At 34.2% G+C, this 19,199-nt stretch overlaps 7 protein-coding genes across 7 annotated transcripts; 3 read left to right on the top strand and 4 right to left on the bottom strand.

The window, feature by feature from the left end:
* The first annotated feature begins 4,214 nt into the window (after positions 1–4,214).
* Positions 4,215–6,852, top strand: GSH1 (glutamate--cysteine ligase). The gene is made up of 2 exons (XM_020194201.1): positions 4,215–4,323; positions 4,400–6,852. Exons 1-2 carry the CDS (start codon positions 4,313–4,315, stop codon positions 6,642–6,644), a joined length of 2,256 nt encoding a protein of 751 aa, XP_020044219.1. The 5' UTR covers positions 4,215–4,312; the 3' UTR covers positions 6,645–6,852.
* A 262-nt stretch (positions 6,853–7,114) lies between these two features.
* Positions 7,115–8,534, bottom strand: ASCRUDRAFT_78282 (uncharacterized protein). Its single transcript, XM_020194200.1, has one exon. The coding sequence runs from the start codon at positions 8,185–8,187 to the stop codon at positions 7,219–7,221; it is 969 nt and encodes a 322-aa protein (XP_020044218.1). The 5' UTR covers positions 8,188–8,534; the 3' UTR covers positions 7,115–7,218.
* Positions 8,535–9,912: 1,378 nt separating this feature from the next.
* HRP1 (Hrp1p) lies at positions 9,913–10,398 on the bottom strand (the record flags this gene model as incomplete). Its single annotated transcript, XM_020189587.1, has 1 exon — positions 9,913–10,398. A coding segment is annotated over one exon (486 nt), but the record flags the coding sequence as incomplete, so codon positions are not given.
* A 708-nt stretch (positions 10,399–11,106) lies between these two features.
* On the top strand, positions 11,107–16,869 carry ASCRUDRAFT_131061 (uncharacterized protein). Its single transcript, XM_020189029.1, has one exon. The coding sequence runs from the start codon at positions 11,261–11,263 to the stop codon at positions 16,547–16,549; it is 5,289 nt and encodes a 1,762-aa protein (XP_020044216.1). The 5' UTR covers positions 11,107–11,260; the 3' UTR covers positions 16,550–16,869.
* On the bottom strand, positions 16,690–17,516 carry ASCRUDRAFT_131013 (CTAG/PCC1 family protein). The gene is made up of 2 exons (XM_020189028.1): positions 17,166–17,516; positions 16,690–17,067 (listed from the first exon to the last, which is right to left on the bottom strand). Exons 1-2 carry the CDS (start codon positions 17,183–17,185, stop codon positions 16,830–16,832), a joined length of 258 nt encoding a protein of 85 aa, XP_020044215.1. The 5' UTR covers positions 17,186–17,516; the 3' UTR covers positions 16,690–16,829.
* On the top strand, positions 17,370–17,792 carry ASCRUDRAFT_73036 (uncharacterized protein; the record flags this gene model as incomplete). The annotated part of the gene is made up of 3 exons (XM_020192148.1): positions 17,370–17,410; positions 17,446–17,668; positions 17,736–17,792. The coding sequence occupies 3 exons, from the start codon at positions 17,370–17,372 to the stop codon at positions 17,790–17,792; spliced, it is 321 nt and encodes a 106-aa protein (XP_020044214.1).
* Positions 17,793–18,867: 1,075 nt separating this feature from the next.
* ASCRUDRAFT_83128 (uncharacterized protein) lies at positions 18,868–19,086 on the bottom strand (the record flags this gene model as incomplete). The annotated part of the gene is made up of 1 exon (XM_020194820.1): positions 18,868–19,086. The coding sequence occupies one exon, from the start codon at positions 19,084–19,086 to the stop codon at positions 18,868–18,870; it is 219 nt and encodes a 72-aa protein (XP_020044213.1).
* Between the last annotated feature and the right edge of the window lie 113 nt (positions 19,087–19,199).

The following is a 19,199-nucleotide window of genomic DNA, read 5'->3' as shown; positions in this document are numbered from 1 at the left end:
AGGAACCATCAGTATTAATTTTACGATCACTTCTCTGATTTGAAATGTTAAGTTCTTTGGAATTATTGGAGTTGTGACTGATGCTCTTGCCATTATTTAATGAGCTGATGTCAATAAAGCTGTTACTATCGATGCCACTGTTGCTACTGTTGTTTGAAGTAGTAACAGATATGGGCAATAGTGATAGACTATTATTGGAATATCTTGATTTCTTCCTTGTTTTCATGATTTTGGATCCGGAATTCACACTTGAAAATAGTTCTTTGTAATTAGGAGCAAAAGAATTATTTGATGGAATAGAATTTGAATTTTTATTTGAAGTATTCTTTAAGTTATTGTTAGAAGTATTCGTGAATTTAGTATTGTGGTTATTTGGATGGTTGTTAAAGGAGTTATTGTTAGTATCAATTTCAGAGCGATTAGTGTGCTTATTATTAGTATTGTCACGATTTTTGTTTGGACTAAAAGTGGGACTTTTTGGTGACTCGGGCGCAGTAAAAAAAGTGGAAAAATTTGTTATATTTTCATTTTCAGGAATAATCTTCATTTTGTTGAATAGTTTGTTGAACTTTGGTTTAAACTCATCGTCAGCTTCGTCATCTGAGTCGTTTTCGTACTTTAAAGAAGATTGATTGAGAAAGGAGGTCTGACTAGATAAGTTTGTGAAGGAGTTCAAGTTGTTGATTGAATTTGAGGATGGAAATTTGAAATCAAAAGAGGATTGATGGAAGCTGAAAGTGTTTGAGGTAGGAGTGACCAAGTTTTCGTTGATTGCCATCGGAGTTGAGTTATTATCGAAAGGGTTGTGGTAAGTTAGGAAATCATTGTCATCACTGAAGATAGTGGATGAGTTGTAGTCAAAGTCGCTGTCGTTATTTTGATTTTGGTCTTGGTCTTGATTTTGATTTTGATTTTGGTTTTGATTTAGATTTTGATTTTGATTTAGATTTAGATTTTGATTTTGATTTTGATTTAGATTTTGATTTTGATTTTGATTTTGATCGATTTTAATAGAATTTCCACCTGTAGAGTTGAATAGAAGTTGTGGATTGATAATATTAATTTGAGAGGGATTTGCAATACTGGAGAGACTTTTATTCAAGTTGTTATGTAGAATGGAATCATTGTTTTGGTTCAAGTGGTTTAATTGGTTATTTTTTAGAGAATTTTTGTTTGAGTAGATGGAGAGATTGGATAAGGATTGATTAAATTGGTTTTGAAGAAAGTTATTGGATAAAATAGGAGAGTTTGGATAGAAGGAAGACTTGTTGAATATGTTAGAAAGAGAGTCATCTTGGATTGAGTTTTGTCTGAAATGATTAAAATTTGAGATTGAAGGAGATTGATTAATGACAGGAGAAGTGAGTAAGAAATCGTTATTGAAATTGTGACTGTTTTGATTTTTGAAGGAGTTGTTTTGATTACCAGTGGTTAGAGGAGTTAAAGAAGCGATAGGAAGTAATGAAGATTTCCCAGTATTGTTTTGATTTAAGAAAAGATTTGAGCTAATTTTATTATTATTAACGTTATTATTATTATTATTATTATTATTATTAACGTTATTATTATTATTATTATTATTATTATTATTATTATTATTATTATTATTATTATTATTATTATTATTATTATTATTATTATTATTATTATTATTANTATTATTATTATTATTATTATTATTATTATTATTATTATTATTATTATTATTATTATTATTATTATTATTATTATTATTATTATTATTATTATTAGATTGAACTAAATTTGAAGTAGATGAAGAGGAAGAGATTGGGTTGATTAGAGATAGATTCGATGCCAAATAGTTTGTGTTATCATTTTTTTCTTCATGAAGAGTTAGATTTGAACTATTATCAAGGTTGTAGTCAAAAGTAAGATTTGAAAGAGACAAATTGTTTAAAGAGTTGAAGTTATTTGGATTAGATATATTAGATAAATTGTTCAAGTTATCCAAGTTGTTGAATAAATTTTCATCAAAGGATTGGTTTTGATTTTGATTAAATAGAGTTGAATTTGAGTTAAACCCGAAATCTTTAGAATTAGGATTAGGATTAGGATTAGTGGTAATGTTGGTGATATTAATATTGTTATTAGGATTAGTAGTATCGGAGGAAGTATTTTGAGAGGATAGAAAGTCTTCAAGTTCAGTAAATTTAGGATCAGATTCTTCTTTGTAGAAGATTAGATCAGTTAATGAGATGGCAGTTTTGATGCTTGTGGTGTCGTCGTTATCAATGATATCATTAATATTATTAGTATCATCGATGTCATCAATGTCGTCGTCAGTAGTGATATTTGAGTGAATATTTATATTATTGTCAAAATTAGTGTCAGTGTCAGTGTCTTTGTTGTTCAAAGCGAAAAGAAAATCGTCATTGTAGTTATCTTTTAGAATGTTTGATTGGTTTAAGTTAGACAAATCATTTAGATCGTTTAAACCATTTAAATCATTTAAGTCATTTAATTTGTGTAGATTGTTTAGGCCATTCAGATTATTGAGATCACTTAGATTGTTCAATTGGTTGATTTGATTGAGATCATTAAACTGGTCTTGGTGATTTGTTAAGTTGGCAAAATTGTTGGTGTAGAGCGAGTTGTTTGAGAGCAATAAGGACTGATTGTTGATGTTGAGTAGGTCGACACTGCTGAATATTTCATTTATAAGATTATTGTTATAGCCAGGAGTATTTGATTGATTATTGGGTTGATTGGGCTGGCTATTTATTTGGCTATTTATGGTGGTTATGTTATGTATGTTATTGATTTGATCTGTGGAATTCATTGTGAAAAAAAGAAGTGAGAGTTTTGCAAGGGGAGTAGAAAGACAAGTGTTGGTGAGAAAAGAGAGAGATAAGTGAAGCTATATAATGATCATCCATATATAAGAGTTGTAAAGGAAGAAGAAGAAGAAGCAGAAAAAGAAGCAGAAGCAGAAGCAGCAGAGGAAGTATCGCGAGTATGGCGTGAACGAGTGGTCTGGGCTGTAAACACCGCTCTGCTGGTCCCAAACAAACGCTCTGACTCCACAAGCGCCGGCAGAGTCGTGGCGTCCAGGCTTCTGTTTCTTCGCGTTTTTCTGCTCTGCTTTCTCTCTCTTCCTAACCCGCTTTTTTTCTTTCCTTCCGCTGCTGCTTCTGCTTCTGCTTTCTTTGCTGCTTTTGTTTCTTCTGCGCTTTTGGCTTAAAACCGAGAGATCCGGTCTGGTTGGCGCAGTTTTCCACTGCCACTGTCCCATTCCAGCCATCTTACACGTGATTTGGAATTGTGGGGTCTGGTAAACGTCGTTTATGTAGAGGTCTGTGCGCTGAGAAATACTACCTCAGGGTCTGCACCCCAAGGCCCTTGCTCTGCGTGTCAATGCTTGCTATTGCCGATAGGTACTCCGGCCTACTGTTTTCGACCGGATTCCCCAATGGCGGTTTCACCATGATGGTCCATACGTGGTGTGAGGAAAAACCAGAAGCTCAAGAAGCACAGCGTCTTTTCCTGCTGCCAAAAAAACTGCATAAACTCTCGCAAAGCCCTCTTCTCAGATCTATCTGCTAATGGTCTTCTAACTGTAAAACTTCTTGCCCCCGTTTTACCGAACCACTGGACTCTTTCATTCACTGGATTCATTCATCTTCATCCTCACTTTTGCTACTTCAACTGTTGGGGCTGGGATATATTCTCTTCTTTTTGGTTTCATGAATATTGGAGAGTTGGATAATAGGCAGATAATTCTGCAGTAAACAGTTTGGGGGTTCTTTCTCTGGTAGGTAGTGAGGTAGATGGTTTGAGATTTGGTTCGATTCGATTGGATTCAATTGGACTAGATTGGAAGGAAGGCATGGACCGTTGAAAATTTTCCTATTTCTGCATCGTTATGGAGGAAAGCCCTTCCTATTTGGTGTGTTGTTCCCTCCAGAACTGACGCTGGGCTTTATCAGCACAAAGCATAAGTGATGGCAGTTCCTGTTTGTGATTGGCCAGGAAAAAGAGACTATGTCACGGGAGATTGGTCAAAAATCGACCTTTTCCAATTCATTTTTTACTTATTGTGGGTTCTCTTTTGTGCTTCGAAAGAGAAGGTCCTAGCGGAAATGAGCCAATTTGTCTCGCAATACAGGCCTTGGAAAATTTTTGTGCCCTTCCTTTGATTAGTAATATCTTCTTTTAAATTGTGGTTAAATTTCTTTTTACCTCTTCGATTAACTGTTTTCTCACAGATTCTCTTTGCTACCTGTATCATTTTCCTCTCAACGAGAGATACTTCTCATATTAAATTCATAAAAAAACACACTGAATTCAACAGATGGGTTTGCTGTATGTATCGATAGATGATCTTCAAAACCCCGTTTTTTATTTGATTCTAGCATACTAATCTTGGTTTGTGAATAAGATCCCAGGGAACTCCCTTACCATTTGAGCAATCTCAAAAGTACTCTTCCTTGGTTCACCATCATGGAAGAATCCAATTACTCCAAATGTTTAAATCCAACCAAAATCGGAATAACAGCCCTTTTTTATGGGGAGACGAAGTTGAATATTTCCTTCTTTTTTTTGATAATAAAGATTACAATAACAGAAATGCTTCATTAAGTATTGATAGTGACTACATTCTCGATGAACTACAAAACTCCGATAAAACCACTCAGAGCTTAGATGTTTCATTTCATCCCGAATATGGGAGATTTATGTTGGAGGCTACTCCTGGAAATCCCTACAACGGCTCTGTTTTTTCTGATTTTCTCTACGTTGAGAAGAACATGATTTCTCGAAGAAACATTATATTGGACTTCTTAAATAACAGAAACATTCCCGGATACAAAAACTCCAATAAAGATGTCTATCCTTTAACTTTAACTTCTTTCCCAAGGTTGGGTTGTTCCAATTTTACCTTTCCACAATCTTCTAATCACTTGGATAAATCAACTGATGCCGCCAAATCATTATTTGTGAATAACAAAGTAATTAATCGTCATCCCAGATTTGCCACTCTCACCAAAAACATCAGGAACAGAAGAGGTTCAAAAGTTTCGATAAACATCCCTTTATTTATTGATCAACACACTAATTCATCCACAATCGATCAATCAATAACGAATAGGCTGATATATTTTGAAGATAATGAGCATCTCCTAGGTGCTGCCAAACCTAATCATATATATATGGATGCAATGGTCTTTGGTATGGGCTGCTCTTGTCTTCAAATTACGATGCAGGCCCCCAACTTATCTCGGTCTAGATACCTCTACGACTCCTTAGCTCCACTCACTCCAATAATGCTTTCCTTATCGGCTGCTGCTCCTGTTTTTAGAGGCTTTTTGTCTAATCAAGACGTGAGATGGAATGTCATCTCCATGGCTGTCGATGATAGAACTCCCATTGAAAGAGGTGTCAATCCATTGGATTCAAATCACAAACCATCCGGTGGTATCAATGGATTGCAAATCAATAATCTAATCAGAATTCAGAAATCAAGATACGATTCCATTGACCAGTATCTTGGAGGCTCTCCAAACTTCAAGTCTCTCTATAACGATATAAATTCAGAAAAAGATTCTTCCACTTTTAACTATCTAATACAAAATGGCTTTGATCACCAATTATCTAGTCACTTTGCTCATTTATTCATAAGAGATCCAATTAGCTTGTTTTCTGAAAAGATAAAACAGGATGACTCCATTGATACTGACCACTTTGAAAATATCCAATCTACCAACTGGCAAACCTTACGTTTCAAACCTCCTTCAACTGTCACAACTGAAGATGATTTTTCTAAATCCCCAGGTTGGAGAGTTGAATTTAGACCTATGGAAATTCAAATCACAGATTTCGAAAATGCTGCTTACTCGGTATTCATGATCTTAGTTGCTAGAGCAATCTTAAAATACAAACCAAATTTTTACATTCCAATATCAAGTATTGATGCAAATATGAAATTAGCTCATAATGTCAACAGTGCTTTGAACGAAAAATTCTACTTTCGCAAAGATCTTACTTTTGAAAATCTCACTTTTGATCAAATGGAAACAACTAATGGCAGCAAAAATATAAATAAACAACTGTTGAATGGCTATGTCAATCAGAAGACCAAAGAAACTGATTCAAATGGTAATGGTATCCATAAAGCCAATGGGAACACTATCAATGGAAATGGAATTTGTAAAGCTAATGGTATTTTCAAAGCTAATGGGAATGGTATTTGTAAAACTAATGGAAATGCTTTAAATGGTAATAAAAATTTCAGCCATATACAACAAAAGTACTCCGTTAATGAAATCGTTAATGGAAGTAAATCGTTCATTGGTTTAATCCCGTTTGTCAAACGATTTTTAAATGAAGAATTTGCTCAAGAAATGAACTCTAAACTGGAAAAAGATCTTGCTAATAAAGAAAGAATTTTCATGTATCTTTTGTTGATAGAAAAGCGTGCATCAGGAGAAATACCAACCATTGCATCCTATATCAGAAACTTTATCTTGACGCATAAAGACTATAAAAAGGACTCAGTAGTTAGTGAAACCATAAACTACGATCTTTGTATGAGAGCGAAAAGCATAACACAGTTGGATAATGAAGAAATACTAAATGGGTTTTTTGGGCTTGATATCACACAGTTTTTACTTCGTTCAAAAATATAGAATTCTACAATTTTTGTTAAATTAAACATTCATAGATTCAAATACATCAATATTCGCATTATAGATCGTTTTGATATGACAGTTTTGGTTTGTGATTTACACAGTGCACTCTTTCTCCAGTTCTTCCATAATCTAAAGTAACAAAATGGGACACTCTCAGCTTCTTTGGGGTTTGGACGAAAAGCCGCTGGGCAACGCCGGCGGGCATCGTCAACAAAACCTAATCGTCCATATCTTCCGCTTGGTCAATGTTCATCCAGCACAACGGTGGCTCATCCTTGTGCCACAAATGGGATGGCGCAACCCTACAACCACTTATCCAAAACAAAGACGCCCACGTGCAATCCCTTATTTTCAAAATTTCATAAGCTACATCAGCACTGACTAATATTGCTGTATTCTATGAAAAGCAGGGAAACCACGTTCAATGGTTTTGTTTACTTTTGGCCGGATCTGTATGGACGTTGAGAGCAGATATAAACAATTGTGGGTTTATTTCAAATGCTATATACCATATCTACCTATATCTAATAATATTGTTTAAATATTTTGAGATTAATCTACTATCCACTCTTTATCTTTGATAGAATTTGATACTCAGCTGGCTTATAATCCTTTTGTTTATCTCCATGTCTGTTTCTCTGCTAGATCGTTCGAAATCAGTAAATGACTCACCACCACTAATTGATGTATTTGATGAACTTTTTTGATTAATCATTATCAAATTATTGATCATTTTACAAAGGAATTTGTAATTTACTTTCCATCTTGGGGTATCATAGTAATTCAAAAATAGTTTAGCTTCTTCTTCTGAAAAATCCAATGGGAAATCCTTTGTTTGATACTTATGATCAATGTTTTCACTGTTATACATCTGCTGTTTTTCAGAAACCCATTTTTTAATAGCGTTTTTCTCTTCAGGTTTCATCTGAATGTAAGTGAACGATATGACTAAATGTTTCCAGCTTCTTTTTTCATCGTAATTGAAATGCAAGGCATCACTAGAAAATTTTGATGAATTGCCATTATACGTTAAATTTAGTGCTGTGGGGTTAAAGTACTTCAATCTTAAGAACTCTTTGAATACAACAATTATTATTTCTTCTGTTTGGAAATTTTTCAACATCTCAGGTTGAGGAAATAAATTGTGATAAATAACTCCAAAGCTTTTTTTGAAATTAGAATTCAATAATAAAAGAATATCCTTTGTAGAATCCCTACCATTAATCATTCCAATGTTACCTGCTTTTCTAGCTAATTTCATTGCATTTTGTTCTTCTTCATGTTGTAAGGGTCGGTAGATATCAAGATTGTTAATTGTAATGTTCCCATTAATTAATGGGTTTTTAATTCGTTCTTGGTTAGGGTTATTGGTCTTATGTTTGTTGAAACTGTTTTGATTTACTTGATACATTTCTCTCAATTGATCCTTTTCTATTGGTGCTAATGTTAAAATGGCTTCGTCGCAAGCTTGAAAAAAGATATTCTCCACTTCGCTCAATGACAGTGAATTGAAAACTTTTGATTTAAATTTTAAAATCATAACAGAAATCAGATTTCAATAAAGTAAAAACAAGAAAAAGAAAATGAAAATGAAAAAAAAAATGAAAAGCTATTAGACGTGTTATAAATACAACTGTTTGTTATCAATCTTGAGAATTTAGTAGTACTTCACATTAAGAATCTAATTGTTTATTAACAGCGAGTTTGAGTTTGATAGTCCAACTATTGTGAAGATTTAGTATTTCTAAACACAGCTATCTCAAGCTTTCTTCATGGCATGTTTAATAGGATATTTAAAAGAAATGCTATCTAATATTTTTATTAATATACTTTGCAGCATTTTGCTGTTACACATTTGAATTCCTTTCAAATAGCCCAACGATTCGACAGAAAATAAGGCCTAACTTTGATCTCCAGTCCGTTGTTCAATAACTTTGGAACATGTTCTACTTTTTTATGAGCAATTCCAACTAGTTTTGTTGAATTAACCCCTTCAAATATGTCGTAAATGTCGTGCAGTTGATAGTAATAACAAATTGGGTCATTGCTTATTGTCCTATAAGTTTATATAATTACAATTTCTACAACCATTGAAGTATCCTAGTAATAAAGGCAAAATCAAACGCAAAAGAGACATTTCAATTTATACACACAGATGACAAGTAAGTTGGGGTTTAATAAATAAATTTGTTTTAAAATTTTGCTATTAAAGAAAAAAAATAAAATAAAAAAACAAAAAAATAAAAAAAGATTAGCCATGATCATTTTTGAATATTCTTTTGGATTGAGGTTTTCTTGTTAAATTAGACATAGCTTGAACTTTATCATGTAAAATTATATTGGGATTTAATATTGCATTATTGTAAGAAAAAAAAAAAAAAATTTATTTAATAGAATATTTTTTTTGCTGTGTATTTTACTCCAAAGAAGTGAATGCAAACCTTAAACCCACTAAAGATATCCTAAAAATCTAAAAATACAAATTAGTTTTAATATAATCATTATCATTAAAAGCGAAAAGGTCGGAGAATTATCAACAATTGTATCGCTAATAATTTCATCTTGAATATGGATGGAAGCCACCACCACGTCTACCATAAATGCCTCTTCCTCTATGATTTGTGCTACTTCTTCCAGATCTTGGACCTCTAGGAGCATTGGGAGGAGGGCTTCTGGCTCTTTTTGTTTCTCTATAGCTGTTTGGAGTGCTGTGATTATTATTGGAAGAGGAATTGGATATATTTGATTTTGAATTATTGTTTGGAGAGTTATTGATATTATCACCGAGTCTTATTGGCTGAGATTGACCGATATTATTGTTAGGGGAATTTATGGAGTTGGACAGATCTAGAATGTTGTTGTTGCTGTTGTTGATTGAATTTGAGGACTGGTTTAGAGATTGAGATTGGGAGGATGATTGGTTGGGAATATTTGAAGGATTGGAAGAGGATTGTAGTTGTTGTTGTTGAAGTAACATCCAGTATTGTATTCTTTGGTAGTATTCTTGAACCATTTCGGGAGTCATGCCGTAGGTACTTTCTTGGTTAAAAATGTTGTTGAACTGAGGGTTCTGTTGTTGAAAAGCTTGAATCTGGGTCTGAATTTGCTGTTGAGATTGATTTAAAGGCTGATTTGATTGAGATTGGATGGATTGAGCGGGTTGGTTATATTGGGAGTATTGATTGAATTGGTTTTGTTGTAGGGACTGTTGTTGTAGTGTTAAAGCAGTGTTGGCGTTGTATCCTCTTAGGGAGGCATCTTTGCCACCTCTGGGTTCAGCTCTTTTGATTTCCATGTTTCTGCCTTTTAGATTGAGGAATTTATTTTGGCAAACTTTGTCGACGGCATTTGGGGAGTCGTAGGTTACGAAACCAAAGCCCCTGGACCTTCTTGTGTCTTTATCGATCATTAGCTGGGCGTCGATTACGTTACCAAATTGAGAGAAGAAGATGTCGAATTCTTGTTGAGTGACTTCTGGGGCAATACCACCAACAAAGATTTTACCAGTTTTGTCTTGTTCTTCTCTGGGAATGGCTCTTTTGGGGTCAATAACCTTGCCATCTAAGATGTGTTGATTTTTTAGGACTTTGTCAACGGATCTTGATTCTTTAAAGGTCAAGAAGCCGAAGCCTCTGGATCTACCAGAAGTGGTGTCTCTCATAATTGTGTAGTCGATAACCTCGCCAAACTGAGAAAAGTAGGATTTCAATTTGTGTTCGTCAGTCTCCCAATTCAAGCCGCCAATGAACATTTTACCTTGGTCTTTATTGAAGACATTTGAGCTGTGAATCTCTGCCATTTGAGCCTGACTTGCAGCACTGAGGTTTGCATTAGGGTCATTGGAGTTTATGTTAGCATTAGTATTATTAGCAGAAGGAGTAGGAGTGGGTGTGGGAGTAGTGTTGGAATTGGAGTTGGAGTTGGAATTGGAGTTGGGGTTTTTGTTGTTGTCGTTGATTGATAGTAGATTACTCAAGATTGAGTTATTTTGGAGGGAGGCGAGGTGGTCGTTGGAGATGATAGAGTCGTTGATGTTGATTTGGGAGTGGGATGGGATGTCAGTAGCGGCGGCAGAGGAAAGGTTGGGTTGATCAGAGTAAGAGGCAGAGGGAGGGATGGGGATGGTGTCGTGGGAGGAGGAAGCAGTGTTGGGGGTGGGGTCAGAGGGAGGGAGAGAAGAAGCAGGATCGGGAGCAGAAGGAGCAGGTGCTGGGACTGGTTCCAGAGGCGACTTCTGGGGCAGGTCGTGGTCGTCGTCGTGGTCGTAGATATCTAGGAAGTCGTCATCAAAGTCATCAATTGGCATTTTGGGAGAAAAAGATTGGGATGTGTATTAGAACAGATATATGGTATATAACTAGATAGGGAAGGCTATTCTAACAGTATATAGGGGGAGGTGCTGGAAAGGTGCTGATGAAGGTGCTGCTGGAGGTAGTGCTGGAGCTGGAGAAGAAGACGCTGAAAAGACGCTGGGAAGCACGACGCACACGCAGCACTCGCCGCTGAAAATTTGCGCGCACGTGCAGGGCGGGTACCACCTGGGAGGATATAAAGGAGCCAGCAGCTGAGAAGAGCTGCGTGTGCTTCTTGTCCTGCCGCTGCCGCTGTTCTCAATGGACGCCTCTCCCTCCTCCTTCCCCTTCAACGGCTATCTCGCCGACAACCTCCAGCTGTCCTACCAGAAGATCCTCGACCTCGAGAAGAAGAACCACGACTTGAACCAGCTCATCAACCTGCAAATCACCAGCTACTTCTCTGCTTCCTCCCTCTCCTCCCATCCTCCCGATCCTTCTTCTGACCTGCCTCGCGTCGCTAACACCTCAATTGCAGACCTCAACGACTCAATCCGCTCCAACTTGTCCATAACTTACCACTACAACCTCAAGCTATTGGAGGCCTACTACGACTTCATCAAGTACTGTCTTCGTGGCAACTCCTCTTCCCTCTCTCTTCAGTCTGACTTCCTCAACTCCAGCACAAACCCTCCCGCTGACAGCTCCAACTCCAACTCCAACTCCAACACTGCTGCTAACAACGACACCCAGTTTGAAAATGTCAAAAACATCTTGGCCGTCAACTACGGCTACCAGCTATTGCATATCTACAAAATCTCCAGAAGGTTGTGGATTTACGGCATCATCAATTTCCTAGAAATCATCAAAAATATCTTCAGTTTGCCTTACTTGAACTCAAACAACATCAACACCACCACCAACACCACCACCAACAACAATAACAACAACAATAACAACAACAATAACAACAACGATGCCGCTGCTTCAAACAACGTCTCTTCAAACAACCTCTATGCCGTTTCAAACCCTCTATCTCTCAATATTTCAGAAAACATCTCTTCAAACAATAACGCCAGTCAAATCCCCCCTTTAAATAACGAGTCAGAGACTGAAATCTGTGCCAATTTTATCACCTACTGCTTTTCCTTGCTTTCAATCCTTGTAGAACTAAACAATAACTTGTCTCTAGAACTATCAAACTACTTTTCTACAAACTCTAAAATCAAATCAATTGACATATACAACAACCATCTAATCAAAAAATTCAACAACTACTACTACTACCTTAACAACATCTCTTCCTCAAATCCAAATTTGCCCTCTTCCTTCAACCAGCTAGATATCAATCCTCCCGATATCAACAACCAAACCCTCAACCTCATCTCTGATTTCCAAAATTGGTGGTACGAAAAAATCGCTGATTTGTCCAGAATGTCCATAGCCTTATTTCCCTCTTCCTACATTGAATGGAGAATTTCCTCTGAATATTGGTACTTGAAAACAATCTCAAGATCCTACGGCCATGGCAAAATCTACTACCATCTAGCCACCGTCCAACAACCAACAAACTACAACAACTCTTCTTCAACCTCAACATCCAATAACCCCAATAATCTCACCTCAATCAACCCAAACAACCCTCTGCAAAATATACAAAACATAAATACAATCACAAATCTAAACAACCTAAACAACCTAAACAACTTGAACAACTTGAACAACTTGAACCAGAACAATCTGCCTTTTCAATTCGACCCTTCAAACTATAACTATAACAACAAAAACCTAAACTTAAACCTCGAAAGCTTGGTCAATCTTGGAAAATCCGTTTTTGTTAAAGACTGTTTTGTCCCCACTGGCCAATATCTAAGAATGGTCTTAGACAATATTTTCAACCAATGCAAAATTTCTATTCCAATCAACAACTCAAGCAATATCCCTCCCAACACCACAACCACCAACACCACCTCTGCTCAATTAAATAACTATGGCTTGCCAAATCTAATCCCAAATAACTCAACAAGCTCAAACAATTTCAATGACTACTCCTACGCTTCTTCTTTGCTAAACAACAACATCACTACTATGAATAACTCAAACGATATCATAAATTGGGAGCTCATAATTCTAGACTACATCAAAATCAATAAAATCCTACTCGTTAATAATTTCGACTCAAATGATAACTTGGTGAATATTGTCTCCACCTTTGCCTTGAACTTCGGTTGCATAGATCTTGCTCCAATAACTTCTCAACAACAACAACAAAATTTATACTACAACTCTTCAACAAACACCTCTCCCACAAACTCAAATGTCCCCCTTACCAACATAAACAACACTCAAAACTCTTTAAGTCCTAACAATAATCAGCAAAATAACTCTTCTTTAATAACAACAAAAATATCTTTTTTTGATAGAAATGTCGGAAATTCAAGCTCTATCTTGATCACGAACCCGTCTCACGAATTGTTAAATTTTTGGTTTAATAAAAGTGGCAATCTAGCTTTGATCAACATCTGGCAAATTGTAGGCTTTGGCGTTTTGAATTTCAAATCTCTATTTAGTATTTTATTTGAATTGCCAATCGCGCTTAAAGAAAGAAAAGAAAGAAAGGATAATAAAAAAAACAGAAAACTATTGCAGCAGCAGCAACAACAACAACAACAGCAACAACAGCAACAAAACCAAAATCAATCCGAAAATGATAATATTCCTCCTCAAAGTAGAAACTCTTCTGTATCCCAAAATCAAAACGATTCCCAACAAAACACTTCCAAATCTTTGCAGGACGATACTTATCCCATAGCCTCTCAATTATCAGATCTAAAATGGTATGAATCCCTACAGTTTATTAACAAATCTTCTATCGAATTATCTTTCTCAATGCTAAAAAAATTCTTCAATGGTCCTTATAAATCTGTATCAACTCCTCATGTAATTGTCTGGCTCTACTTTCTAATCTCAATTGGCAAGGCTCTAGAAAAGTACCCAAAAGCTGAACCGGTTTTATTGGGCATCATATTAAAAAGATTCTTTCCCTGGAATAGTTTAATAAATTATTTGAATTATTGGGTTAGTGAAGCCAGAGACAATTTTGACTTGGATATTTTATCACTTGGTTTCAAATTAAACGACCTATTGAAATCAGAAAATAATTTAACTGATGATATCATTAATCTCAACTTAAATAAGGAAGAAAAAAGATTACTAGTCTCTGAAAATTTAATCAATAAAATTAAATCATTTTATAAAATGGGGTTTGATGGTTATTTAGATCATTTTAATCAAAATGAAAGCTTAATTGAAGTTTGGAAATGTTGGGGTTCTTTATGGTACAATTTCATTGATGAGAAACAAAATTACTTAAATTTGGAATTAGCTGGCTGGAAAGGTAAAGATATTTTATCAGATTTCTCAATGGATGGCGAAAAATTATATCAAGGTAATGTCAAAATTTTCGAATACAATTCCAACCCCAATTCAACTAAATACAGAGAAAACGTCCAAAGAACAAATAACACAAACTATAATTATTTTAAAAATTTGTTCAGCGAAGATGAGTCTGGAGATAGAACTAATAACAAAATTTCAAGCGCTCTAGACAAATTGCAAATAATGCTAAATTATATTAATAACAATAGAGTGGATAAACATAATATTTCCAATAATAAATTTATTGAAATTGAGAAAGAAGAAATAACTGATTTTCGAAATAAAACCCAATTTAATAAGCTAGAAAAAGAAAGAATTTTAAGAATAATTTTGTTGGCATTTTATATTGAGGAAAAGTTTCCTAATTTTGGATTAAAATTAAACCACAGAAGGTTTACTTATGATAGACAAGCTGCCAATTTTTCCACTGTAACTAATAGGCAAAACCCTTCTGCAACAGCTAATACTGCTAATTCCTCCTCGTTTAAAGCAAAATCGGTGAATATTCCTCTTGCCACCGAAGATGAAGTTAAAAGAAAAAACACTTTAATTTTTGAATTTGTTACAAACAGCAGAATTACTCATCTACAAGAAGATATTAGCTCCAAGAACTTTTACAATTCAGAAAATGATTACGGATTTAATATAGACGTCTTTTTGATGTCTGATCGCAATTATGAATTTTATATGGAGCAATTAAAATTGAGTCAAAAGGAGGATGCCAGCGAAAACTCAAATATTAATTTTAATCCTAAACCAGCACTTGATGGCAGTATTTACGAAAATAATTATGATAGCCAGATAAAGAACTCACCATCGATTTCTAGTGATATTGAACTACATTCTCAGTATGGAACAGCAATTTCAGAGGTTGAAAGTAATAACTCAGATAACAATGATATTGAGAGCAATTATTTGGGCTATAATAATGATATTAGAGATCATAACAATAATAATAAAAATAATATTAATTCAGAAAATAATAATTTTTCAATAAATTCCAATTTAGTGGGATTGGATAAATTAACGAATGATAATTCACCATTAGTTAGAACGCTAAATATGCTGAAGAAGCCAATTATAGCAGGATTTAAAGGAAATATATCTAGTGATATTGATACAGCAATAACGTTTATAACTTTTGATACCAACTGTTGGATTAAAAATTGTGGAAAAATTTATAAAATTTTTAAAAGTTGCACATTAAGTAGAGGCGGGATAGGTGGAAATAAATTTATAAAGTTATTAACTATTGATGCACCACAAGAAAAAATACATAAAAAGAGAAAATTAAAGTTAAAAATATGTTTACCATTAGTTGTTTATCAGGAGTTAAGATCATTGAGAAAATCACAGGATGGATTTTTATCAGATTCGGCAACTAGATGTGTAATAACAATTAAAAACCTATGGAACGATAATGAACTTTATTTGAATAAAACTGGATTCTATGACAATCAAGAAAGTATTAACAATGGGCTTAACCAGTTTGACGAGCGACTATTGTTTTATCTATCAAAAGTAGATGGAACTAGAGCCAAAAGCTTAAGTGAGAACCAAGATGCTAACATTGAAAGCATACTAAGTCTAAGTGGGAACAATTACACTTCATTTACAAAGCCTATTGATGATTTAATTTTGAATGGGTTGTTAAAAAATAACGAGATAATAAGGCGTTATTATTTTAGTAAGTGTCAAACACTTGGAGGTAATAACAGTAATAGTGAGATTGCAAACGAAGGCAATGGAAATAATAGTAATAGTACTACCTCCAATAATAATAATAATAATAATAATAATAATAATAATAATAATAATAATAATAATGGCAATGAAACTGGAAATGGAGGAGTTGTATTTAAAGTGGATTCAGATACTGAAGAAGAATACTATAATTATATTGATAAGAATGGAAATTATCAACATATTAAAGAGAAAGATGTAACGCACAGTATTGAAGCTGAAAATAGATTGAGCAACAAAAGTTCTAAAGATGAAGACGATAGATTTTTTTCTGTGCATGATATTAGTACATTTAAATTTAATATATTGATATCTGATGATCGAAATTTGAGATTGCGAACCAGATCATTAGGAATGAATGCGTATCAAAGTAAATGGCTATTTTACAATTTAGAGAAAACTAATATGGAAAGTCACTGTGTTGATTAAGATTATTGGTTGCATTATAGATGGGGAAATAACTTCGGTGATGGGCATTTGATGCGATACAAAATGAGATGCGACCTGACTTCAGAATTTGACAAATCTTTACAGTGTAGCGATTTGTGAAGATAGTTTGATGGAAATTTATTAGACTATTCAGTATGTAGCCATTTATAATAGCAGTGCAATTGCCTAATGTATTTTGTGATTAGGAAATATATGAATATATATATTTGATTAGGTATGCAATATATATATTCTGATGATCAAGATCAAATTCGAATCGTTAAAATTCATCGAAGCATTCAACGATTGTTTTCAAAGATGCGATGATGTTATTTGCTAGTACTCGAAGAACTCTGTCAGATATGGCGTATAAATCTATATGTAGATAATGACAGTTGCTAATGTAAGAAATCAGATAAGATACTTTCGCGTCATCAGGTCTTAAGATTGGATCCACAGATAACGTTTTTAAAGCTATGGAAGCTTGATTTTGCAATTGAAAGGGGATATTAAGAGTTCTTGCAAAGGAGATGAGAATGAGTGGAATACGAATAGGAATGGAGTATTAGTAAAAGAGCAAAAAGCAGAAGAAGAGAGATCAAACAAAAACACATACAAAGAGGAGGTGAAAGACATTTTATAGGCCCAGAAAGAAGAATATACAAGAACAAGCAGGAAAAAGAGAGTAAGCTTTTTGTTAAACACCCAAAATGGAGCAGCGTATAAATAGGAGATCTGAAGAAAGAAAAAAAAATGTATGGAGTAAACAGAAGCTAGCTGAGAAAGATGTAACTGGAGCTGGAGATGAGATGAGGATGAGATGAATTCAATCTCAAGATCAATTTTGAGGTTGGTTTTGAGGTTAGTTTTGAGGCTACAATTATTGACTTTATCAGGTTAGAGCCAGCAATCAAAGACGAAGAAAACATCGACTACAACTTACAAAAAGACACCTCTCACCCTAATATTTCTCTATTCTTGCTGCTACCAAATCCTCAAAACATCGCTCCACCAAAAGTGGTTACTGATTTAAATGACACTGAATTCTCTTCCACAGAACTAGAAGCACCAATCAATGCTTTGGATCCAACTGTCAATCAAAATACATCATCCTCGGCGGTAAGCTTCCAAACTTCATTGTCTTCAACATATAGATATAACAAAATTATTGATAAACTATATGAAGTACTTCCATGTCCCCAATCAACCCAAATTGAGATTGAACCATTACTTAACAATTTAATTCACGTACTTAAATATAATTTAAAACATCAGATCTTTAGAAGTAATAATAGAACATGGGACGAGTGGCTAAGATATCATCACGAAGATATCATCACGAAGATATAGATGGGGAGGGAGGTTTATTAGATTTTTTTAATGATTTGTTTTTTAATCCTAATTTGCAATTAAACATTTATACAATTTCAATTCTAGATAATTTATCAACTCAAATTCTTTATCTAATCATTTCGACTTCCTTTTTTAAGCTTTTGGAAACCGTTTTTAAAATGGAGACTACACCCTTAGGTGCAACATTTTTTTGATTTATCTCGCTTGTTTGATTTAATTAAAACAATTTACTTTCAAAAAAATCCCTTTTTAACTGTTCATAATGTCTTGCCCAGATTTTGGAAGCCTGGAAATGTCGCATCCTCGATTTTAAGAGGTGAAGAAGACATCATTGAAACTGCTCTAAGAAAATCAAATATTGCAACTTTTATCTGTTGCACTTTGGGAATGATGGATACAGTTTCACTAAGTGATTTGGATGAAAACTTATTGAACGTATTCTGCCCTGCTTCTAATGCAGTGACTCTAGATACAAAACTATCCAATCCCTTGTCAAACCAATCACAAGATGATATCATTGCCACTGCAAATACGACTGGTGTCGGTGGTTCTAGGAAATCACTAAAATCTCAAATCTCAATGTGTTTTTTTTCTAGAGTTGAAAACACAGGGTTTTATTGCTGCCTTATCAGAAGTTGAGAAATCAATAATGGAAATCGCTGAGGATATCTTTTCCGGTCACATTGACCATCTTTAAATTAAGAAGAGGTTCCCTTTCAATTCATTAACAGTACAGACTTGAGTACTTAATTGATAATCCAAATGAATAATCTCATTTTAAGAAAAAAGAAAAGTATGAAAATTCCATTTTCAAACAACTTTTGATTAGAACTCAAATATTCTGCATAGCCAAAAAAAAACTTTTACCATTCGACTCTACAATTTAAAATCACAAATTCATTTATTGATTTATATATCATTACAACTTAGAATAACAAAATTATTATAAACTTCTAGATAATAAACTATTTTGTTTCGAATTGTTTCATATCGAGTATGATTTCTTCTTTTTTTAACTTGGCTATTTCAAATATTGGGTAAAGCTCATTTTCGCCTTCCATTGAATACAATTCGTTGATACGAATTTGAGGTTCTTCTTTGGCTTTCAATTCAAACCAAAGCCCCAATGGGTAAACAGAAACTGGAATACTTGTGACAAAATTTTCAAACTTCTTTTCAAACATTTGGAAATCCGATTTTACCTGGGCTAAACGATCCCTAATCTGAATACCTATAAAGGTGAATGATTTAGATTCCAGAAGAAATACTGGCAAAACTAAATCCAATGTTTTTTCAT

The sequence above is a fragment of the Ascoidea rubescens genome, assembly GCF_001661345.1.
Source record: "Ascoidea rubescens DSM 1968 unplaced genomic scaffold ASCRUscaffold_24, whole genome shotgun sequence".
Lineage (NCBI taxonomy): Eukaryota > Fungi > Ascomycota > Saccharomycetes > Ascoideales > Ascoideaceae > Ascoidea > Ascoidea rubescens.
This window is presented reverse-complemented; position numbering and strand designations above follow the sequence as displayed.